This window comes from Eriocheir sinensis, chromosome 17, assembly GCF_024679095.1.
Source record: "Eriocheir sinensis breed Jianghai 21 chromosome 17, ASM2467909v1, whole genome shotgun sequence".
Taxonomy (NCBI): domain Eukaryota; kingdom Metazoa; phylum Arthropoda; class Malacostraca; order Decapoda; family Varunidae; genus Eriocheir; species Eriocheir sinensis.
Genome location: NC_066525.1, coordinates 20,918,738 through 20,943,470, shown reverse-complemented (window position 1 = coordinate 20,943,470; position 24,733 = coordinate 20,918,738). Strand labels below are relative to the sequence as shown.

General features: G+C 45.2%; 1 protein-coding gene across 1 annotated transcript; it reads left to right on the top strand.

Annotated features, from left to right (window-relative positions):
- The first annotated feature begins 22,650 nt into the window (after window positions 1–22,650).
- Window positions 22,651–24,241, top strand: LOC127000107 (uncharacterized). Its single transcript, XM_050863525.1, has 2 exons — window positions 22,651–23,742; window positions 23,807–24,241. Exon 1 carries the CDS (start codon window positions 22,661–22,663, stop codon window positions 23,552–23,554), a length of 894 nt encoding a protein of 297 aa, XP_050719482.1. The 5' UTR covers window positions 22,651–22,660; the 3' UTR covers window positions 23,555–23,742; window positions 23,807–24,241.
- Window positions 24,242–24,733: the final 492 nt, after the last annotated feature.

Genomic DNA, 24,733 nt, shown 5'->3' with positions numbered 1-24,733 from the left:
TTCTTAAAAGTTTTCAAACTGGCTAGGGGCATATGATCAGTTTCGATAACGAATTGGTCGCCATACAGGTTAAAGTAATATTTCTTGATTCCCTTTACTACTGCAAGGAGCTCTTTTTCCACCGTAGAGTAGTTTATCTCTGCTGCACGCAACTTTCTGCTGTAGTAACTTATAAACAGGAAACACCTGATTATTACTTTCTTGCATCAACACGGCACCAATGCCCTCGCGCATGACTTTGTAAAAGGCTGCTGGCGAGTTGGTCATCCCGAAGGGTAAGGCTTTGTACTGATATAATCCTCCAGGTGTACTAAAAGCTGTCACCTTACAACTCTCCTCACTCAGAGTAATCTGGAAAAACCCTTTCGTCAGGTCTATCTTAGAAAAAAATCTAGATTCAGCCAGAGTAGCGAATATGGCTTGCGGGTCAGACACTGGCTCAGGGTCTACGCGCGTCACTGCGTTTACTTTTCGATAATCACCGCAAATTCCAATTCCTCCTTCTTTCTTCCTTACGACTACCATGGGGCTGCAGTATGGGGAATTTGATCTCTCTATGATACCCGCGGACTCCATTTCACTGATTTCGCTGTTTACGGCATCTACCAGTCGTAAAGGAATCTGGTAAGGCCTTTGTCTGACAGGCTCCTTGGTCGTCAACTCGACTCAATAATCTGGTACCCGAGCAATCTTAGGTTTGTCAGAAAAAAACTCTGCATAACCCTCTAGCAACGATGCTAATTGTTCCCTCTCCTTTGGGGCTAACTCTCCTCCCAACGTCACGTCATGCACTGACTCTGTCTGCCTAGAAGAGACAGTGAGAGGAGCCTCACCGTCCTCATCATCCTGTATTACTACTGCCGCTCCCACATCTACGGTCTGAGGTTGAGAATAGTGAGCTTTAACTAACTCTAGACACCTAACCTCATCATCATACTCAATTTCTCGCAAGCAGCCTGCGGCTGCTTCTGGCCGGTAGTATTGTTTCAACATGTTGATGTGGAACCGCTTTGGGTGTCCATCAACCAGGAGAATATAATTAAGGTCATTAACCTTCTCCTGAACCTCGTAAGGTCCCTTCCACTGAGCTAATAGCTTGTTGCTCGCTGTGGGAAGCAAAACTATGCACTGTTCTCCTACACTGAGCTTACGCAACTTTGCCTTCCTGTCGTAGTAATTTTTCTGTACTTGTTTTGCTTTGAGTAACTCCTCCTTAGCAATGTTACAGGTCGCTCTCAGCCTGTCATCTAAATCTAACACGTACTGATACGTGGTCTTGACGTCCGGGTCCGGAACATTGTCACCCCACAGCTCTCTCAGTAACTGAAGCGGACCTCTAACAGACCTACCATACATTAACTCAAACGGGGAGAACCTGGTGGAGCTCTGTGGCGTTTCTCTGTACGCGAACAACAAAGGAGCAAGGTACCTAGGCCATTCCTTGGGTTGTTCGGCAGCCATGCGTTTAAGCATTTTCTTAAGTATGCCGCTAAAACCATCCCATGGGATGGTAGGGCGTGGTACGTAACCCTTTGCACGCAAGCAGATGGAGCACTTCCTCCATCATCCCTGAGGTGAACTGAGTACCTCGATCACTCAGTATTTGTCTGGGTATACCTACTCGGCAAAATATAGTCATGAGAGCTTCAGCCACAGTTTGCGTCTCTATATTCTTGAGCGGCACTGCTTCTGCCCACCGCGTGGCAAAATCTACAAGCGTAAGAATATACCGGGAACCATCGCTGGCTCGGGGCTCTATTGGCCCCACCAAATCTACTGCTACTCTCTCAAAAGGAGGGTCAATGACGGGCAGTGGCTGTAAGGGAGCAGGCTTTACCCTTCCCCTATCTATAATCTTTTGACATACATCGCACGACCTTACAAATCTAGCTACCTCCTGGATTATTCCTGGCCAGTAAAATGTGCTTGTACGCGAGCGAGTGTATTGGCTCTTCCCATGTGACCGCCTAGAGCAGTACTGTGACCTAACTTGAGAACAGCCTCTCTGTATCTCGCAGGCACAACTAACTGCAATTTCCATTCACCAGAGGGAGAGATAATCTGCCTATATATCAAGCCACGCTGCTTGATAAAACTGACGCGTTTGTCACTCAGTTGAATGACACTGTGCTACTACAGACGTTTCCGGACGCCTTGCAGTGTGTTGTCACTCTCCACCTCTTTCCTTACGTCCTCGCTGTTAGTTAGATCTCCAGGAGATGTAACCATGAGAGGCCTAACAGTACTCTTACGTATAGCAGCTGCTCGGGTCACTACGGCTGCGCCAACCTGAGGCTCACCTTTAGTTAAATAGTCAGTCATTTAGTCAGTTAGTAAGTCTTTCTATCAGTCATTTAGTTAGCATGTAGATTAGATACTCAGTTTGTCATTTTTTTCTTTTTCTTTTTCGTCTCGTTTTCTTTTTATTCTTTAATTATTTTCATTTATTATTTTATTTGTTCTTACTCTCTTCTTCTTTCCTCTTTCTTTTCTTCTACCATCATCATATTCATTATCTTTTTTCTTCTTCTCCCTTTTTTTCATTCTTCAATCTTGACTTCATTACTTTTTTTTTCTCATCTTAAGCCTCTTCCTCTTCTCTTTCTTGTGTCATCTTCCGTTTTAATGTTTTTCCCTTCCTTCTCCTCCTCCTCCTCCTCCTTCTGCTCCTCCTCCTCCTCCTCCTCCTCATCCTCCGTGCACTGTAATCCACACACTAATCCATTTTTCCTTTTCTTTACCTTATTTTCCTTCACTTCCAATCTTTATCAGCGTCTCTCATCACTTCTCTTCCATCATAACGTTTTACTTTCTCATTTTTGCCTTCCAGAGATTAGCTTTTCATTATACTCTTCATTTTTATCAAAGTTTCCCTTGTACATTATTATTTTCCGTTATCCTATTTACCTTGTTTATCCACCCTCTCTTTCCCTCTATTCTCTCCATTGCATCGTTTTCTCATTATCCTCCTTCCCTCCTTCCTTCCCGCCTTTTCTTCTTAGTGCCCTTCCCCTTGTTTAGCCAGCACAATATCGCCCTGTTGCTCATTTCCTCTTACTTTCCCTCTCCCTCCCATCCCCTTTTCATCCCCTTTTCCTCTTCCTCTCTCTTCCCCTCTCGCTGCCTTCCTTCTCTCCCTTCTCGTCCTCTTTTTTCTTCTTCTTCCTTCGGTGTTTAATTTCCTTTCAATCAGTTGTATTCCCTTCTCTATTTTGCTTCCATTTCTGCTCTTTCTATCCATCTGTCCATCTCCTTTATCCTTCATTTCCCTCTTCCATATCCGTCCTTCATCTTCCATTTCTTTCTTGCACTATATTTTTTTTGTTTTTCCGTCTTCCCGTCATTCATTCATTCACTCATTTCTTTTTCTTTCATTCTTTTTTCTTCTCATTCATTTATTCACTTGTTTTTTTCATTCTTATTTCTTCCTCCCTATTTTCCTCCCTCCCTTCCTTCCTTCCTTCCTTCCTTCCTTCCTTCTTGCCTTCCTTCCTTCCTTCCTTCCTTCCTTTCTCCCATCCTCCCATTCTCCCTCCCACCCTCCCTTTCTCCCTGACGCACCTGTTACCTTTGCATAATCAGCCTTAATTATTCTACCTGGCATTACCTGTTGCCTTGTTCTCATCAACCTGTTGAAGCAAGTGATTAAGCTGGTGTGCTTGCGTGTGTGTGTGTGTGTGCTCGTGTGTGTGTGTGTGTGTGTGTGTGTGTGTGTGTGTGTGTGTGTGTGTGTGTGTGTGCGTTTTTTTTTTTTTTTTTTTTCTTTCTCTTCAACTTCCTGCGGAGTTTTTCATGTGTGTTTTTGTGTTTTCTTGTGTTTAGCTTTCTCTATGATTTCTTTCTTGCATCATTTTTTTTTTTTTTATGTATGTTGCCTGTGTTGGTGTATTTCTTTGTTCCTCTTAATTTTACTTCATTTAGCTCCCACTCCACTTATATACTTTTTTTCGGGTTTTTTTTTTTTTTTGTATTACATTTTCATTGGATTTTTTTTTAATATTTTCTCGATCGCTATCATTTCCTTTTTTTTTTTCTCATAACTCATAAGTTTTGATTTTGATTTTTAGTTCATCTCTTAATTACCTCATTTTTCTTTCATTCTGATTTTTTTTCATCTTATTCTTTTTTTTCATTGTTTCATTTTCATTTTCATATTTTCGTGTTTCTCTTTTGTGTTTTCCTCCCTCCCTCTCTTCCTTCCTTCCTTCCTGTTGCCCTGTTCTCATCAACCTGTTGAAGCAAGTGATTAAGCTGGTGTGCTTGCGTGCGTGTGTGTTTGTGTGTGTGTGTGTGTGTGTGTGTGTGTGTGTGTGTGTGTGTGTGTTTCATATTTCTCTTCAACTTCCTGAGGAGTTTTTCATGTGTGTTTTTGTGTTTTCTAATAGCTTTCTCTATAATTTCTTTCTTGCATCATTTGTTTTTTTCGTATGTTGCCTGTGTTGGTGTATTTATTTGTTCCTCTTAATTTTACTTCATTTAGATCTCACTCCACTTTTATACTTTTTTTTCGTTTTTTTTTTTTTTGTATTTTTCATTGGATTTTTTTAACATATTCTCGATCACTATCATTTCCCTTTTTATTTCTCATGACTCATTAGTTTTAATTTTGATTTTTTGTTTATCTCTTAATTACCTCATTTTTCTTTCATTCTGATTTTTTACTTTATTTTTATCATATTCTTTTTTTCTTTTTTTTGGCATTGTTTCCTTTTTTATTTGACATATTTTCGTGTTCCCCTTTTTGTGTTTTTGGAGTAGGAGGAAGAGGATGGAGAGAGGAAAGAGGAGGAGGAGGAGGAGGAGGAGGAGGAGGAAAAGGAGGAGGAGGAGGAAACATGGAAACATGGAATGACAGGCAAGAAAAAGCCTATTGGCTCATTACGAGGTTGCCTGCTGTAGAGCAGTGATCTGCCTGACAGTTACTTGGTGCCTGCACAGCAGCTCAAGGCATTTCGGTGCGTATTTTCAGTTCACTCCTGTTGTCACGGAGTGACGGTCGATGCGATTTTTGGAGGAGTTGATGGTTTCAGCACTTACTACTTCAGCACAGAGGTCGTTCCAATGGCGTGTGACTCGGTTAGAGAAGAAACTCCTACCAATGTCTGCATCGCTTCGCGTGAATGGGTAGGCCGTTGTTTCTAGTCCTTGAGTTGGTCTGTACCTCAAAGAGTTTGGAGTGCTCGACGTTACTGAAGTTCTTTAGGTACTTTAAGACCTGAATCATATCCCTCCGTAGGCGTCTCTTCCAGCCGGAGGAGGAGGAGGAGGAGGGTGAGGGCTCTAAGCTATAAATATGAGAGGTGAGGAAATGAGGGAAAGAAGACAGCGTTGAAAACCCCATTAATAGCCCATAAACACCCTCTCTCTCTCTCTCTCTCTCTCTCTCTCTCTCTCTCTCTCTCTCTCTCTCTCTCTCTCTCTCTCTCTCTCTCTCTCTCTCTCTCTCTCTCTCTCTCTCTCTCTCTCTCTCTCTCTCTCTCTCTCTCTCTCTCTCTCTCTCTCTCTCTCTCTCTCTCTCTCTCTCTCTCTCTCTCTCTCTCTCTCTCTCTCTCTCTCTCTCTCTCTCTCTCTCTCTCTCTCTCTCTCTCTCTCTCTCTCTCTCTCTCTCTCTCTCTCTCTCTCTCTCTCTCTCTCTCTCTCTCTCTCTCTCTCTCTCTCTCTCTCTCTCTCTCTCTCTCTCTCTCTCTCTCTCTCTCTCTCTCTCTCTCTCTCTCTCTCTCTCTCTCTCTCTCTCTCTCTCTCTCTCTCTCTCTCTCTCTCTCTCTCTCTCTCTCTCTCTCTCTCTCTCTCTCTCTCTCTCTCTCTCTCTCTCTCTCTCTCTCTCTCTCTCTCTCTCTCTCTCTCTCTCTCTCTCTCTCTCTCTCTCTCTCTCTCTCTCTCTCTCTCTCTCTCTCTCTCTCTCTCTCTCTCTCTCTCTCTCTCTCTCTCTCTCTCTCTCTCTCTCTCTCTCTCTCTCTCTCTCTCTCTCTCTCTCTCTCTCTCTCTCTCTCTCTCTCTCTCTCTCTCTCTCTCTCTCTCTCTCTCTCTCTCTCTCTCTCTCTCTCTCTCTCTCTCTCTCTCTCTCTCTCTCTCTCTCTCTCTCTCTCTCTCTCTCTCTCTCTCTCTCTCTCTCTCTCTCTCTCTCTCTCTCTCTCTCTCTCTCTCTCTCTCTCTCTCTCTCTCTCTCTCTCTCTCTCTCTCTCTCTCTCTCTCTCTCTCTCTCTCTCTCTCTCCTTAGGACTGTAATGGTTTATTGGAGGGAATACGTCTTATTTTTCCTACTCCTCCTCCTCCTTCTCCTCCTCCTCCTCTATCTCCTCATCTTTTTCCTTTGTTCACTTTTTTTTTTTTCTTCACCATTTTGCTGTTTATTTTGCTGTTGTTTGTTTGTTTTCTTCCCTTTTCCTTTGAAGTATTTTCGTTTCCCTCGGTAAGACAATCGGAAATATGACGAAAACGAACGAAAAAAAGTGAACGAAAGAAAAAGAAAGAGGAGACACAGACAGACAAACAGACAAATGAAGATTGCAAACAGAGAAATAATGGGAAATTGCTAAGTATATAAAAAGAACAATCGACAAAAACACATAAATCACCAAGAAAAGGAAAAGAAAAAGAGACAAAAATCATAAATTATATAAAACAATAACGAAGGACAAAAATCACTAAGAAGAGAAACACACAACGACCAAAATCGCTAAGAATAGGAAAAAAAAACAGAGTCAGAGATTGTTAGTATAAAAGGAAAATACAAAGAGAAACAAAGCTGTAGACACAGAAGATAAGCACTCAACAAACAATAAAACAAAGTTAACCATCACATATAAAGCACATGAGGATGTTGCCAGCACTTTGAATGACATACGGAACAAACAAGTCGGGGATGGAAGGGTTGGCAAGCACCTGGGTGTGGCGTCTTTAAAGTTTTCAAAGTTTAGCTTTTTGTTTTTCCTTTAAATTTCGCTCGTCGTCTCTTTATCTGAGTCTCTTTAAATTTGAACATTTCTCTACTTCTATTTCTCTGCAGGCTATTTCTGAGTCTCGGCTTTTTTCCATACGATATTTTTTCAGTTTTTCATTACTTTTTCCTTTTTTTGTTCCACCACCACCATCACCACCACCAAAAAGAAAAATAAATAAATAAAACACCACCACCAATATTCTCGGTATGTTTCTCTCTTTGCCAATGATAAATAAGTAATTCTCTCTCTCTCTCTCTCTCTCTCTCTCTCTCTCTCTCTCTCTCTCTCTCTCTCTCTCTCTCTCTCTCTCTCTCTCTCTCTCTCTCTCTCTCTCTCTCTCTCTCTCTCTCTCTCTCTCTCTCTCTCTCTCTCTCTCTCTCTCTCTCTCTCTCTCTCTCTCTCTCTCTCTCTCTCTCTCTCTCTCTCTCTCTCTCTCTCTCTCTCTCTCTCTCTCTCTCTCTCTCTCTCTCTCTCTCTCTCTCTCTCTCTCTCTCTCTCTCTCTCTCTCTCTCTCTCTCTCTCTCTCTCTCTCTCTCTCTCTCTCTCATGAAATAAGTATAAGCGAAAAAGGTCATAATGCAATGCGTCATATCAAGAGAGAGAGAGAGAGAGAAGGAACCTAAAGTAAGTTCACACCTACGAAGTATCTCCCCGGAGATGTTACGTCATCCCATTCCCGTGGAGGAGGAGGAGAAGGAGGAGGGAGGGATGGGAGTGGGGAGGGAGGGAGGAGAGGAGAAAAGTGAGCAGTGGAGGTGGAGGAGGAGGGGTGGAGGAGGAGGTAAAAAGGTTTTGAGGAAGGAGGCGTGTCTGGTTATCTCTCTCTCTCTCTCTCTCTCTCTCTCTCTCTCTCTCTCTCTCTCTCTCTCTCTCTCTCTCTCTCTCTCTCTCTCTCTCTCTCTCTCTCTCTCTCTCTCTCTCTCTCTCTCTCTCTCTCTCTCTCTCTCTCTCTCTCTCTCTCTCTCTCTCTCTCTCTCTCTCTCTCTCGGATATCTGCAGTCCGAGAGAGAGAGAGAGAGAGAATGAACCTAAAGTAAGTTCACACCTTCGAAGTATCTCCCCAGAGATGTTACGTCCGCCCATTCCCGTGGAGGAGGAGGAGGAATACATAGGAAGAACAGACACCAGAAGACCTATCGGTCTATGGCGAGGGTGTCTGTTTACTACCGCTACTACTAGTAATCTACGTGTGGTAGGACAGGACAGAAAAGATGAAGGCTCCTCCCCACCCACCTTTCCCTCCGGCAACGTGCCGGCAGGAAATAGTTAAAAGACAACACCATGTACCTTTAAGGAAGAAAGGGACATGGAAATTTTACAGTAAAGAGAGAAATCAGAGAAAATTACTACCCTTTACTTAAACTGGTGGCAACCTAAGCTGTGGGGGAAAATGACCATTACATAAGAACATAAGAACATAGAAACACAGGGAGACTGGAAGAGGCCGAGTGGCGTACACAGGGCAGCCCCAGAATCCCCCCTAATACTCACGATGGGTGTGGTGTAGTTTCAGGGGCACAGGTGGAAGCTTGATCCTCATTTTACCGGCGATACTATGCACGCACCAGTACCCTGTCACCTTAATGCACCCACACCTCACTCCACCTGTCATGCGGACATTAACTGTTGCTTTACTCTATTGTTAACTTACGCTACTTGCAATATAGGTTGTGGGGGAGAATAATATGGATTTAGGTTGATGTCTTGCTGCAATCTGTCTAAAAACATGCGAAGAAGGGTCAGTATAATCTTATATCCCTGAAGTACTTATCCAATGAAGACTTGAAGCTATTGATACTCTGTGCGCTAACTACTGACGGTGGGAGTCTATTCCAGTGATCGACGACTCTATTATTGAAATAACTTCTGCGCGCCAATGTGTTACATCAGATCCCCTTTAACTTCATACCGTTGCTGCGTGTTATTGTGTTGGGGTCTATCTGAAATAGACTATTTGGGTTAATGTTTTCGAATCTATTAAGGATTTTGAACACTTCAATTAAGTCCCCTCTTTCTCTTCGCTTCTTTAAAGAAAACATATCTAAACGCTTTAAACGCTCGTCATACGTCAAGATATGGAGCGCTGGAATTTGTTTGGTTGCTCGTCGCTGTATCCTTTCTAGCAACACATGATCTTTTATATAATTCGGTGACCAGAACTGAACGGCGTATTCTAGGTGTGGTCTTACTAATGCTAAATAAGTTCATAAGTTCGGATGATTTATAATCAAAGTTTCTTGAGATTAATCCTAGCGTCATATTGGCTTTTTTACTCGCCGCAGAACATTGATTTAAGAGTGTTACTGATAATGACACCAAGATCTTTTTCTTATTTTACTTCGCTGAGCTCATGTCCTTGAAGCTGATATTTAAAGTTAGGATTCTTTTCACCTATGTGCATTACTTTACATTTATCTACGTTGAAACACATTTGCCATTTTTCGCTCCAATCGGCAAGTCTTATTAAGTCTGATTGAATGTTCTCGCAATTTTTACTGTTCGTTACCGTACCTCCTAATTTGGTGTCGTCGGCGAATTTGGCTACTTTTGACAGGATATCAGTCTCTAAATCGTTCACCCAGGACTGAACCTTGGGGCACGCCACGGGTTACAGGTTGCCAATCGGATGCTTCACCATTAAGAACTACACGGTGTTCTCTGTCGGTGAGCCAGTCATGAATCCACGCACATAGATGGTCACTAATACCGTGGGAACGCAGTTTTGAAATGAGCCTAACGTGGGAAACTTTATCAAACGCTTTCTGAAAGTCTAGGTAAATTACGTCATATGGGGCTCGGGCGTCCCAACTTGAGTAAACGTCGTTGAAAAAAGTGAATAAGTTGGTAAGGCAAGATTGATTACTACGAAATCCATGCTGATTATCAGTTATCAAATTATTTGTTTCTAGGAAAGTGATCATTTTATCCCTGATTATTTTTTCGAATAAAAAAGAGGGGGAGAAGGAGGAGGAGGAGTAGAAGGAGGAGGAGGAGGAGGAGGAGGAGGAGGAGGGGAGGAGGGAGGGAGGGGTGGGGAGGGAGGGAGGGAGGAGAGGGAAGAAAGTAGGCGGTGGTGGTGAGGAGGAGGAGGTAAAAAGGCTTTAAGGAAGGAGGCGTGTCTGGTTCTCTCTCTCTCTCTCTCTCACTCTCGCTCTCTCTCTCTCTCTCTCTCTCTCTCTCTCTCTCTCTCTCTCTCTCTCTCTCGGATATCCACATTCCGAGAGAGAGAGAGAGAGATAAGGCGTCAAACAAGAAAGGCCGAGACAGTGTGAGGCGGGGTTCCTACTATTCCGTCTTGACGGAACCGTCGACTTTGATGACGTCAAAATGACCTCAGCGAAACAGCGGCCGCCAGTCAGGGATGATCCACTCCGTCAGTCCATCGCTCAGCATTTGTTGGCAAACATATGGACAGCATTAACCACAACGACTTCTTGTATATGTTATTTTGCAGCTAAGTACTTCTTTTTCATATTTTCATGATATGTAGAATATTCAACATCACTGGACTGGCACCACCACCGCCGTTACGGACCCAAAAGTTAACTTGAGATCATCTCGTTGATGACGTCACTGACGGTCAACGGGTCCGTGAAAACGGAACAGTGGGAACCCCGCCAGAGATGGATTAGAAAGTGTGCTGTGTGTGTGTGTGTGTGTGTGTGTGTGTGTGTGTGTGTGTGAGAGAGAGAGAGAGAGAGAGAGAGAGAGAGAGAGAGAGAGAGAGAGAGAGAGAGAGAGAGAGAGAGAGAGAGAGAAGGCAGGAAAATAGTAGGGCTTGAAGAAAAGAAGAAAGCAATGGTTGTCAGGGAGGGAGGAAGATATAGAAGACTAAGTAGGAAGAGTAAGAAAGGAAGGAAATATGGAGGAGGAGGAAAATGTGATAACAAGGAAAGGAACAGGAAGAACGACGAATAAAAGAAAGGAAAAATGACAGCGAGGAATATACGAAGAAAATAAATGAAGAAGGAGAAACGCCAAGAAAGAAAGACAGAAGAATGGAAAGTGAGAAAGTCAGGTACAGGAAGAGAGGCAGAAAAAAAATGGGAAGCAGAAGTAGGAATAAATGACAGGAGAGGATGATGAAGTGGAGGAAGAAAATACTCAGAAAGAGAAAGGGAAAAATCTTGTAGACATATGAAGGAAAATGGGAAAGAAAGACGAAAAAAATATGAGAGTAATAACAATAGTATCATAATTAGAGTAATAAAAACATCGAAAGTAATGATAGTAATGATGATGATAATAATAATTGTGATAAAAATGGAAAACAGACAATGTTGAAGAACCTTTTATTTTTTTATTCTCCTTCTAATTTCAGCTCTTGTCTTTATTTATATCTTTCAGGAACGTTACGATTTTTTTAGGTTTATTTTTCTCATCTTTTCTTATTTTTATTTAACATCTTTTATTCTTTATCGCTCTCTTTGTTTTCTTATATTTACTATTTTCTTCTTTTCCATTTCATTTGTATCGTCGTCGCCACTTCTTCCTTTTCATTATCATCCTTTTCCTCTTCCTCCACATCCTTTTCTCCACCTCTTTATTTCCCTTCACACTCTCTCTCTTCGTTTGGTTTCCTCGCCGTGGCACGTTTGGATTCCTCTCCGTGGCAAAGTCAAGTCAAGATACCGTACGCGCAGCGCTTCGCTTGCGTGTCTTGTAGGAGGGAGTTTACGAAGGACTTCCTCAACAAGGAAAACGGTGAATATACTATGTGTTTCTTCTGTGAAACTGAACACAAGGTAAGTGCTAAGTTAGAAGCGCTAGATACCAAGTTACAGTTTCTGGCGGGTGTGTTAGGATTAGATGGAGCGAGTGTTGGTGAGGGTGAGTTCAAGGTTGTTGAGAAGGTTGAAAGGCTGGAAGATAGATGAGGTACAACAGAAGGTAGATACCTTAGATTCCTTCCAGCCGGTTAAAAAGGGAGTAAGGCTGTAGCGGCAGATGTTAGTTACAGTGGTGTTGTAACGAGGAACAGGTTCCTGGTGTTAGGAGACCAAGTTGAGAGTGATCCTAGTATCGTTCTTGTAGGTGATAGTTTAGTTAGACAGCAGGACCAGGAGTTTTGAAGGAAGGGAGCGAGGCGGAATCATATAGTATTCCCTGGCCGTAGAATTGAGCATATAGCTGAGAAGGTTGACGACTTAGTCGTCACTACCTCAGAGGAGACAGTGTTTGTTTACCTGGTCGGAACAAACAATGTAGTGAAATGTAGGTCAGAGGAGGTTCTCGAGAAGTATAGGAAGCTTGTCGGAAAGCTGAGGGACAGCAGGAGGCGATCAGTTATGTGTGGTTTGCTCCCTCGTCACGATGTTAATTCCCTCATTCTCAGTAGAATGCTGGGGATTATCGAACGTGTCAGGGATTTGTGTAGTAGTTAGGGAGTCATGTTTGTGGACGTCTGGGATAATTTTATTCATGACTGGAGCTTGTTTGCTAACGATGGGTTTCATCTAAATTGTGTAGGCAAGGCGAGGCTGGGCCGAGTGTTGGATGAGGAAGTTTTGAAAGAGTTAAAGAGAAGTCAGGTGCAGCGGGAACAAAGTGCGGAAACTTCCGGCTTGGCTGGGAGGAGTCATCACCCAGACGGTGAGGTCCACGGAGGTAGGTGTGTCAGGTGTCAGGTGAGGGGGGAAGAAGAGGTGTGTAGTGCTGAGGAGGACGTCAGGTCACCAGACCCCCAGGTGGGGGATACTGAGGTTGCGGACAGGTCAACAGCCACACAGAGAAACAGCGTGTAGTTCTTAATGGTGAAGCATCCGATTGGCAACCCGTAACCAGTGGCGTGCCCCAAGGTTCGGTCCTGGGGCCAACACTATTCATAATTTACGAGAACGATTTAGAGACTGATATCCTGTCAAAAGTAGCCAAATTCGCCGGCGACACCAAATTAGGAGGTACGGTAACGAACAGTAAAAATTGCCAGAATATTCAGTCAGACTTAATAAGACTTGCCGATTGGAGCGAAAAAATGGGAAATGTGTTTCAACGTAGATGAATGTAGAGTAATGCACATAGGTGAAAAGAATCCAATTTTAAATATCAGCTTCAAGGACATGACCTCAGCGAAATAAAACAAGAAAAAGATCTTGATGACATTGTCAGTTACACTCTTAAAAATGTTCTGCGGCGAGTAAAAAAGCCAATATGATGCTAGGATTAATCTCAAGAAACTTTGATTATAAATCACCCGAACTTATGAAGAGATTATATTTATCATTTGTAAGACCACACCTAGAATACGCTGTTCAATTCTGGTCACCGAATTATATCAAAGATCAAGTCTTGCTAGAAAGGATACAGCGACGAGCAACCAAATAAATTCCAGCGCTCCGTAACTTGACGTATGACGAGCGCTTATTATTATTATTATCATCATTATTACTATCATTACTTTCAATGTTTTTATTACTCTGATTATGATACTATTGTTATTACTCTCATATTTTTTTCTTCTTCCTTTTCCATTTTCTTTCATATGTCTACAAGATTTTTCCCCTTCTCTTTCTGAGTATTTCTTCCTCCACCTCATCATATTCTCCTGTCATTTATTCCTACTTCTGCTTCCCATTTTTTCTGCCTCTCTTCCTGTACCTGACTTTCTCACTTTCCATTCTTCTGTCTTTCTTTCTTGGCGTTTCTCCTTCTTCCTTTATTTTCTTCGTATATTCCTCGCTGTCATTTTTCCTTTCTTTTATTCGTCGTTCTTCCTGTTCCTTTCCTTGTATCACATCTTCCTCGTCCTCCATATTTCCTTCCTTTCTTCCTCCTCCTGCTTAGTCTTTTATATCTTCCTCCCTCCCTGACGACCATTGCTTTCTTCTTTTCTTCAAGACCTACTATTTTCCTGCCTTCTCTTGCACCTCCTCTTCCTCCTCCTCCTCCTCCTGCTTTTACCTTCGTCTTAAAAGGGAAAAAAAAAGATAAATATCGCTGCCTTCTCTCTCTCTCTCTCTCTCTCTCTCTCTCTCTCTCTCTCTCTCTCTCTCTCTCTCTCTCTCTCTCTCTCTCTCTCTCTCTCTCTCTAGATCGAGAGAGAGAGAGAGAGAGAGAGAGAGAGAGAGAGAGAGAGAGAGAGAGAGAGAGAGAGAGAGAGAGAGAGAGAGAGAGAGAGAGAGAGAGAGAGAGAGCCAGACACGCCTCCTTCCTCAAAGCCTTTTTACCTCCTCCTCCTCCCCTCCTCCTCCACCTCCTCCTCCTCCTCCTCCTCCTTCTCCTCCTCCTTTTTTATTCGAAAAAATAATCAGGGATAAGATGATCACTTTCCTAGAAACAAATAATTTGATAACTGATAATCAGCATGGATTTCGTAGTAATCGATCTTGATTTACCAAATTATTAACTTTTTTCAACGACGTTTACTCAAGTTGGGACGCCCGAGCCCCATATGACGTAATTTACCTAGACTTTCAGAAAGCGTTTGATAAAGTTCCCCACGTTAGGCTTATCTCAAAACTGCGTTCCCACGGTATTAGTGACCATCTATAAGCGTGGATTCATGACTGGCTCACCGACAGAGAACAGCGTGTAGTTCTTAATGGTGAAGCATCCGATTGGCAACCCGTAACCAGTGGCATGCCCCAAAGTTCAGTCCTGGGTGAACGATTTAGAGACTGATATCCTGTCAAAAGTAGCCATATTCGCCGACGACACCAAATTAGGAGGTACGGTAACAAACAGTAAAAAGTGCGAGAAAATTCATTCAGACTTAATAAGACTTGCCGATTGGAGCGAAATATGGCAAATGTGTTTCAACGTAGATAAATGTAAAGTAATGCACATAGGTGAAAAGAATCCTAACTTTAAATATCAGCTTCAAGGACATGAGCTCAGCGAAGAAAAATAAGAAAAAGATCTTGGTGTCATTATCAGTAACACTCTTAAAATGAGTAATCAATGTTCTGCGGCGAGTAAAAAAGCCAATATGACGCTAGGATTAATCTCAAGAAACTTTGATTATAAATCACCCGAACTTATCAACTTATTTAGCATTTGTAGGACCACACCTAGAATACGCCGTTCAGTTCTGGTCACCGAATTATATAAAAGATCAAGTTTTGCTAGAAAGGATACAGCGACGAGCAACCAAACAAATTCCAGCGCTCCGTAGCTTGACGTATGACGAGCGTTTAAAGCGTTTAGATATGTTTTCTTTAAAGAAGCGAAGAGTAAGAGGGGACTTAATTGAAGTGTTCAAAATCCTTAATAGATTCGAAAACATTAACCCAGATAGTCTATTTCAGAGAGACCCAGCACAATAACACGCAGCAGCGGTATGAAGTTAAAGGGGAACCGATATACACATTGGCGCGCAGAAGTTATTTCAATAATAGAGTCGTCGATCACTGGAATAGACTCCCACCGTCAGTAGTTAACGCACAGAGTACTGATAGCTTCCAGTCTTCATTGGATATGTATTTCAGGGATATAAGATTTTACTGACCCTTTTTCATAAAAGCATATTATGCAGAGAGCCCATTTTGCAGCTGCCTGATTTCCATATGCAGTTCACAATAAAGTACATAAAAGGGCAAGCCAACGTTGGGGCAGACTTCTTGTCGCGTCTGGTAACAGAGTAATCTGATCGAGGTGGTAGTGAGGTGTGGGTGCAGCAAGGTGACAGGGTACTGGATGCGTACTCTATACCACGGTAAACGAGGATCAAGCCTCTACCTGTGACACCTGAAACTACACCTCACCCATCGTGAGTAGTGGGGGGATTCTGGAGCAGGCATGTTATCTTACATCTGATGAGTGAGGTGTGAGAAGAGTAAGCTTAACAGGATACTGGAGCGTTTATTTTTTATTTTTTATGATTCAACTACATGCACTGTTACTGACCCTCTTTCGTTTGTCTCAGGCAGCCTGCAGCACTAGTACAACCTGAAGACATTAGTTTCCCCCACAGTTTAGGTCACCAGTAGCGTAAGTTAAGGGTAGTAATTTCTTCTTATTCCTCTCTTTACTGTAAAATTTCCATGTCCCTTTCTTCCTTAAAGGCACATGATGTTCTCCTCTAACTATTTCCTGCCGCCATTTTGCCGGAGGGAGAGGTGGGTGGGGAGGAGCCTTCATCTATTCTGTCCTGTCCTACCACACGTAGATCACTAGTAGTAGCGGTAGTAAATAGACACCTTCGCCATAGACCGACAGGTCTTCTGGTGTCTGTTCTTCCTATGTTTTCCTATGTATTCCAAGTCCCTCACCTCATTTCTCTTCCTATTAATTTATCTCCTCTCTCCCCCACCTCCCATCTGCCTCACTCTTTATTCTCTCTCTCTCTCTCTCTCTCTCTCTCTCTCTCTCTCTCTCTCTCTCTCTCTCTCTCTCTCTCTCTCTCTCTCTCTCTCTCTCTCTCTCTCTCTCTCTCTCTCTCTCTCTCTCTCTCTCTCTCTCTCTCTCTCTCTCTCTCTCTCTCTCTCTCTCTCTCTCTCTCTCTCTCTCTCTCTCTCTCTCTCTCTCTCTCTCTCTCTCTCTCTCTCTCTCTCTCTCTCTCTCATTCTTTCTATTTCTTTGCTGGAGTCCTCCTCCTCCTCCTCCTCCTCCTCCTCCTCCTCCTCAGTCGTGACCCATCCTTCTCAGTCTTGACCCAGACTTCTCAGTCTTGACGTTGACCCATACTTCTCAGTCTTGGCCCAGACTTCTCGGAGATCAGGTCGTGATCCCCGATGCTGTGTCAGCCGCTACCCACTCTCTCCCTACACTCACGTGCTCACGTGTTACCCTGACGAGCCCACGTGTTACCCCGACATGCCCACTCCTTCCGTTGCATCTACTTTCCCGTAGTTACACGGATGTGCTACTAGTACTTAGTGTTACCTGTGTGTTGTGACGTGTGACTGTGCAGTGACGGAGGTGCTGTAGACAAGAGAGTACACGCCAGGCCTTAATATCGAACGCTAAGTCTTCGGAACTGTTTTTTCTTCCCGTTTTTCCTTTATTTAACTTTAAAGAACTTGCACTTTTGCTATCTCTGCTTTAGATCTTTCTTGTTTTGCCTGTACTTGCATTGCCTTGACTGGTACTCTGACTACATAACTGCTAGGATATATCTTTACTAACCAGCACTCTCCGCTGAGTACATTTCTCTGTCTTGTTTTGTTGTTTTGCGTGTCTGTTTTGTTTTTGTGTTTTGTCTATTATTGTCTTTGTTGTCTTTTATCTTTTTTCCTTTCCCTTTTGTTAAGTTCGTTGTGTCTTTCGCCCGGAAACAAACGAATTCCTGACCCACCCACCCCAACACCTGGCCGAAAGAAATCCCTAGGGATTAACAAGCCCAAGGAATCTTAATCCTCGAACCGCCCAAGGAATCTGTTCCAGTATAGTACTTTTATTTTTTCTCTCAGTCTAAAGTAAGAATCAGTATGCCGAGCCCGCTCCGCCCATGTCGTAGGTGCAAGGGGCGTTTTGCTGCTCAATACTTTCAAAAGGGGGCAGAAAACTGTAGACAATGTCGAAACGAAGAGAGAATAGAACAACTGGAGCGATCACTGTCATTGTACTAGGAAGTGATGTCGTCCTACCCACAACTACCTACCACTGACGCGACGAAGGCTTTGTCCTTTAGCGCTCTTTTTCGTCCCTCGCCTGACTCATCTGCTCCCGCTGGCTCCTCGTCCTCTCCCTCCTCTTCCTCTTCCTCCTCTTCCGCTACTTCATCCAGCCTTCTTGCTCGCTCCTCCTCCTCTCCCCCTCTTCCCCCCTCGCTCTAACTTCCACTCCCTCCCCTGCCCCTCCCACCTCTTGTTCCCTCTCTTCCGCCTCCTCCAACATCCTTTCCACGGCGTCTTCTTCTTCTTCTTCTCCTTCTTCTTCTTTTCTTCTTCTTCTTCTTCTTCTTCTTCTTTTCCTCCTCCTCCTCCTCCTCCTCCTCCTCCTCCTCCTCTTCTTCTTTTTCTTCTTCCTCTTCTCGTTCTCCTTCTTCCTCCTCCTCCACCTCCACCTCCTCCACCTCCTCCTCCTCCTCCTCCTCCTCCTCCTCTTCCTCCGTGCAATTCTGGTCTCCTAATTACAGGAAAGACATTGAATTACTTGAGAGAGTACAGCGCCGCGCCACGAAGATGATACCATCACTGAGGACGAAACCCTATGAAGAACGACTCGAGCGACTCAACCTCTTCACGTTGGAAAAGAGACGACTGCGGGGAGACATGATACAAGTCCTTAAGTACCTGAACAAGCTCAGCAACGTTGATCACTCCAAACTCTTCACGCTACAAACTAACCTGAGAACAAGAAACAACGGAAAAACAATTCAAGCAAAGCGATGCAATACCGACATCGGCAGGAGTTATTTCTCGAATAGAGTTGTTCGCCACTGGAACAGCCTTCCTGCAGAAGTGGTTAGCGCAGAAACCATCAACTCCTTCAAGAAACGCATTGATCGCCACTTTGCTGCAACGGGTGTGAACTGAACGTTCCCAAGAGTAGGTACACAAGTGCTTTAATCCTTCCCTGCAAGCCACTCCTATGGCAAACGGATTGATTAAATCACTGAACGCAGGCAGCCTAGTAATGAGCCAACAGGCTTTCTGCTGCCTGCTAGTCCATGTTTCCTCCTCCTCCTCCTCCTTCTACTCCTCCTTCATCTCTACCCCTAGTCTGTCGTCCACACGCTCGTTCAAACGCCAGAAGTCATTCCTCCCGACAACGGTCTGCAGAGACCAGAACCAGTTCAACAGCAATAAAGACGAACCGGGCACAAAAATACGTCTTCTAGGAGACAACATTGTATGAGGTCAGCTGACTGAATTTTGCGGACGGAGCAAAAAGACAAGGCAACGCTTCTGCATGCCGGGGGCAAGGTTGGATGACATCGTGACGGCCGTGGACGTAGTTTCAGACCAAGCGAAAGCAGACACACTGTATGGTATACACGCGGGCACCAATGACATCCAGACATCGCGAAGTGACGACATTCTGCTGAAATACCGACGAGTCATTCGCCTCTACAAAATCAAGTCACGGCACATCATCCTGTCCGGCATCCTCCCTAGAATCAACGCCATCCCCAGCTTCTACACCAAGGTCTTCAGCCTCAACACCAGGTTGAAAAAGCTCTGTGACGAAGAAGGCGTGCCGCGTGGCCTTCATAGACACCTGGCATCACTTCGTCGAACAACCGTACTTGTTCCGTAATGATGGCCTTCATTTAAACGAGGTTGGATCAGCACGTTTTGGAAGACTGCTGAACGAGGCAACTGGCAGTTACTGGCAAAAAAACTGCACGCGAGGGAGGGGCAACAGCAACCCTTGACTACCCAAGCCGTAACCTCGACGCGACACCCAGGATCGAATGCAAACAGAAACACGCGCAGTAAACGAAACACTGCAACTCGGAACCCCCAAAACAACAGTCATATCTCTGTCCTATAAATGCGCGTAGCCTAATTCCCAAAAGAGACGAACTTAGTGCGTATGTTGCAGCGGAAGAACTGGACGTCGTGGCGATTACTGAGACCTGGGCCAACTCCACGCATCTAGTGCCTGAACTGTCACTCCCGGGATACGAAAGCTTCAGAAAAAACGAACAAATAAAAATGTAGGAGGCGTCATTTGTTACGTTAAAAGCACTCTATTTGCTATAAAAACAGAAAAACAGGACGCTGAGAAATACGATTCCGTCTACGTAGAAATAACAATTAACACATAATAATAAAAAAAAAAAAACTAATACTTGCAACTGTTTACAGACCTCCAAAACTACGAGCAACCGACGACACTGTCCTATACAATGAGATTCACTTTCTAACACAGAGCAAAAATGTAATAATCATCGGCGACTTTAATTGTGCCAATGTTGACTGGGGTTTGCTGACTGGGGACCAAGAGGGTAGCAGACTCTTAGAAATGGTGGAGGATTCATTCCTTACTCAAGTTATAACTCAGCCAAAAAGAGAAAACAATATCCTGGACCTGGTACTAGTGAGCGACCCTGATCTCATTCGTGACTGTGAAGTAGGAGAAAAACTGAGTGGCTGCGACCACCACATAAGCCGCTTCAACGTCAGTGTTTAACACAAACTCGTTGAAAATCCAACATTGATACCCGATTACCGAAAGGCTAACTTCAACTTAGCCCGCGAACTGCTGCCTCTTGCTGCGCGAGACCATATCAACGGCAACATCAACATAAGTACAATCGAAGTCACGTGGACCGTCTTCAGAGACAAACTCCTGGAGGTAAAAAGGACGACAATTCCTATGAAATCCAGGCGAGTAAATGGTGCCGTGGATCCACCGTGGATGAGCATGGTGATCAAAAGGGCAATAAACGCAAAAAAGCGGATTTACAATCTGATGAGAGGAAATGATACGGCCGAAACCCGTGTACAGTACCAAAATTGCCTCAGAGCTTGTCGAACTCTCACTCGGACAAGTAAACGCAACTACGAGAAACAAATAGCGCGCGAAGTCAAGACCAATCCTAAGAAGTTCTTCACGTACATCAGAGCGAAAAAGAAAGTTAAAACCAACATTGGTCCATTGACGGACGGTCATTAACCCAGGACAGTAAACACATGGCCAAAATCCTAAACAGTAACTTTGCGTCTGTATTTACGACCGAAGACAAAGAAAACATACCCGAATGCCCCGCTCCTCCGAGGGGGACTACGGCTCTGGAAATTGACGCAATATCTGCTCATGACGTGAAAAAGTACTTGGACAAACTCGACACGAACAAGTCAACGGGACCTGACAACTTGTCACCACGGTTGTTGAAAGAACTGAAACAGCAAATACTGCAACCCCTCACACGCATATTTAACAGGTCGCTACAACTGAACAAAGTACCCGATGACTGGAAAATGGTGAACGTGACCCCGATCTACAAAAAAGGAGATAAGAACTTTGCCCTAAACTACAGACCTATAAGTTTAACATCAGTGGCAGGCAAAATCCTTGAGAAGATTATTAAAGACAAACTTGTCAACTTCCTAGAAGAAAACAATATAATTTCTGGCACGCAGCACGGTTTCCGAAATAAGAGTTCTTGCTTAACGAATCTACTGGCCTTCTGCCAAGGTATATACTATAACTGGGATAATCACATCCCAAGCAATGTCATATACCTGGACTTCCAGAAAGCCTTCGACAAGGTGCCACACGAGCGGCTCCTTAAAAAAATAAAGTCAGCTGGTATAGAAAGACACCTGACTGCATGGATAAGAGACTGGGTCACCAACAGAAAACAGCGAGGTTTACTCAACGGGCAGGCTTCTGAGTGGCTACCAGTCACCAGGGGGGTGCCCCAGGGGTCGGTGCTGGGACCCATTCTCTTTATCAAATACATCAATGACTTGGAAGCGGGATTGAAATCCTCCCTATCAAAGTTTGCCGACGACACTAAAGCGGGCGGAAGGCCCTCATGACTGCTGACTGTGAAGTCATCCAAAAGGACCTTGACGAGATCATCCAGTGGTCCGAAAAATGGCAAATATCGTTCAACGTTGACAAATGCAAAGTCATGCACTTTGGTTCCAGAAACAGTAACCATACATATACCATGCGTCGAAATCCTCTGCAGGTCGTGCAGGAGGAATCGGATCTTGGAGTCACTATCAGCAGTGACCTAAAACACGCAAAACACTGTAAAAAAGCATATAACAAAGCCAACACTATGCTCAGGTTTATATCAAGAAACTTCGATTGCAAGACGCCGGAAGTAATGTTATTCTTATATAACTCAATGGTAAGACCTCACCTCGAGTATGCGGTACAATTCTGGTCCTCTAATTACAGAGACATTGAATTATTAGAAGAAAATCCAGCGACGCGCTACAAAGATGATTCCACCATTGAGAGCCCTGCCGTATGAAGAACGACTCAGGCGACTTAATCTCTTCACCTTGGAAAAGAGACACCTGCTGGGGGATATGATTCAGGCCTTCAAGTACCTAAAGAACTTCAGTAACGTTGACCACTACAAGCTCTTTAAGCTGCAGACCAACTCAAGAACTAAAAACAACGGCCTACCCAATCACGCGAAGCGATGCAAGACAGACATTGGTAGGAGTTTCTTCTCTAACCGAGTCATACGCCATTGGAACGACCTCCCTCCTGAAGTAGTAAGTGTGGAAACCATCAGCTCCTTCACAAATCGCACCGACCGTCATTTCGTGACAACAGGAGTAAACTGAAAATACGCACCGAAAAAGGGAGTGAGGGGAGGAGAGAAGGGAGTGAGGGAGGAGAGAAGGAAGTGAGGGGAGGAGAGAAGGGAGTGAGGGGAGGAAAGAAGGGAGTGAGGGGAGGAAAGAAGGGAGTGAGGGAAGAGAGAAGGGAGTGAAAGGATGAGAGAAGGCAGTGAGGGGAGGAGAGAAGGGAGTGAGGGGAGGAAAGAAGGGAGTGAGGGGAGGAAAGAAGGGAGTGAGGGAAGAGAGAAGGGAGTGAAAGGATGAGAGAAGGCAGTGAGGGGAGGAGGGGATGAGATAGGGGAGTGAGGGGAGGAGAGAAGGGAGTAAGAGGAGTTTGCCTTGTTTGTTTAGTTCATCACAGACGGAAGATTGGGGGTAACATGCTTCTTGTTCTTTCCTTACCTTTGTGTGTGTGTGTGTGTGTGTGTGTGTGTGTGTGTGTGTGTGTGTGTGTGTGTGTGTGTGTGTGTGTGTGTGTGTTGCCGGGGGCCGGGGCACCATCCCAGTATTGAAGAAGACATCAACACACCTTCAGCCTCGCGAAGTAATTCTTTTTGTATTGAAACACGTACACATATAATGACAATCTACGATATAAACTTCAACAAAGTGCAGCCCAGCCCCCGGGCTCTCCGTGTGGCTGAGGCGCCGGCGGCAGCGGCCCGCCCGGGCCGCTCCGGGACCCGCCAGCATCCCGCCTCCCCGGTAAGAACTGCGGCTAACTGCTGCGTGACTGACCGGGCCATCTTCTTGGAGCGCCTACAGAGGGAGGCAAACATCGTGGTGGAAGCAATCGAGGCCTCCTTGAAACAAGAGCTCTTCTTCGAGCGCCTCCAGAGGGAGGCAAACATCGTGGTGGAAGCAATCGAGTCCTCCTTGAACCAAGAGCTCTTCTTCGAGCTCCTCCAGAGGGAGGCAAATATCGTGGTGGAGGCAATCGAGTCCTCCTTGAACCAAGAGCTTTTCTTCGAGCTCCTCCAGAGGGAGGCAAACATCGTGGTGGAGGCAATCGAGGCCTCCTTGAACCAAGAGCTCTTCTTCGAGCTCCTCCAGAGGGAGGCAAATATCGTGGTGGAGGCAATAGAGTCCTCCTTGAACCAAGAGCTCTTCTTTGAGCTCCTCCAGAGGGAGGCAAACATCGTGGTGGAGGCAATCCAGTCCTCCTTGAACCAAGAGCTTTTCTTCGAGCTCCTCCAGAGGGAGGCAAACATCGTGGTGGAGGCAATCGAGTCCTCCTTGAACCAAGAGCTCTTCTTCGAGCTCCTCCAGAGGGAGGCAAACATCGTGGTGGAGGCAATCGAGTCCTCGTTGAACCAAGAGCTTTTCTTCGAGCTCCCCCAGAGGGAGGCAAACATCGTGGTGGAGGCAATCCAGTCCTCCTTGAACCAAGAGCTCTTCTTCGAGCTCCTCCAGAGGGAGGCAAGCATCGTGGTGGAGGCAATCGAGTCCTCCTTGCTGCAGTGCCACCTGTGAGTGAACCCCTTCGGAACGGAACCTCCTGGCGGCGGCGATGACTTGAACGGGATCATTGCGGAGGTGGCGGCCAATAGCTGGGCTGCCCCTTCAAGGCGTGGCCCCTCTAGAATACCCCTTCAGGGCGTGGCCCCTTTGGAGGATGACCCCTTCAGGGCGTGGCCCCCTTGGAGGAGGACCCTTTCAAGGTGTGGCCCCTTTGGAGGATGACCCCTTCAGGGCGTGGCCCTCTTGGAGGAGGACCCTTTCAAGGTGTGGCCCCTTTGGAGGATGACCCCTTCAGGGCGTGGCCCCCTTGGAGGAGGACCCTTTCAAGGTGTGGCCCCTTTGGAGGATGACCCCTTCAGGGCGTGGCCCCCTTGTAGGAGGACCCTTCATGGCGTGGCCACCCTGGAGGAGGATCCCTTTTGGGTGTGGCCCCCCTGGAGGCTGGCGTCCCCTAGCAGGGCGCCGCCACCGCCTCCAACGCGCCCTGGGTTGCCCGCCGCAGCCTGGAGGTGCAAATCGGTTTTGTTCCGTCCAGTTTCGTTCCCGTTTCGTTTTGGTCCGGTCAGCCTCGTGCCGTTCCGTTCACGGCCGTCGCGGCTCTCCGGACCGTAGTCCTTCACTGGGTGCGTCTTTTCTCTTTCGTCTTCTCTTCTTGTATCCGAAGTTTGTGTATTACTCTTTTTGTTTCTTCAGTGTAGTATTTTTCGGCATTATTTTACCTTGTTCCCGTCCCACAGCGGTGATTCTCACACTTCTCACCGGTTGGCTCTCATTATTCTAAATATTTTGAACCTCATATATGTCCGTCGCAAACTGCTAGAAACGCCGCTAGCGATTTTTGAAAAGTTATTGAGATTCTTACGACCGCCTCGGGGCCCAAGGGGGGGTTGGGGGGGGGCTAGGAGGGAGAGTGTAACACCCAGGGGAGTCGAGGGAAGCCCCCCCGTGTTGCCGGTTATGTTACGTCAATTTAGGTTGGAGTAGTTTAAGTTTATTCGACACGCAGTGTGGGGCGAGGAGTTTTCCCATTAAATCACTAATAAAATGAGATTTCTCAGTGCCTGCTGTGCATCCGTCGCCGCCACCGCAAAATATCTCGCAGAGAGGTTCAATTTGGTCACTGTTTCTGTATTTCATTCACTGCTCACAAAGATCACAAATGGACAAACTAGAACAAAACCAGGCAAAGTA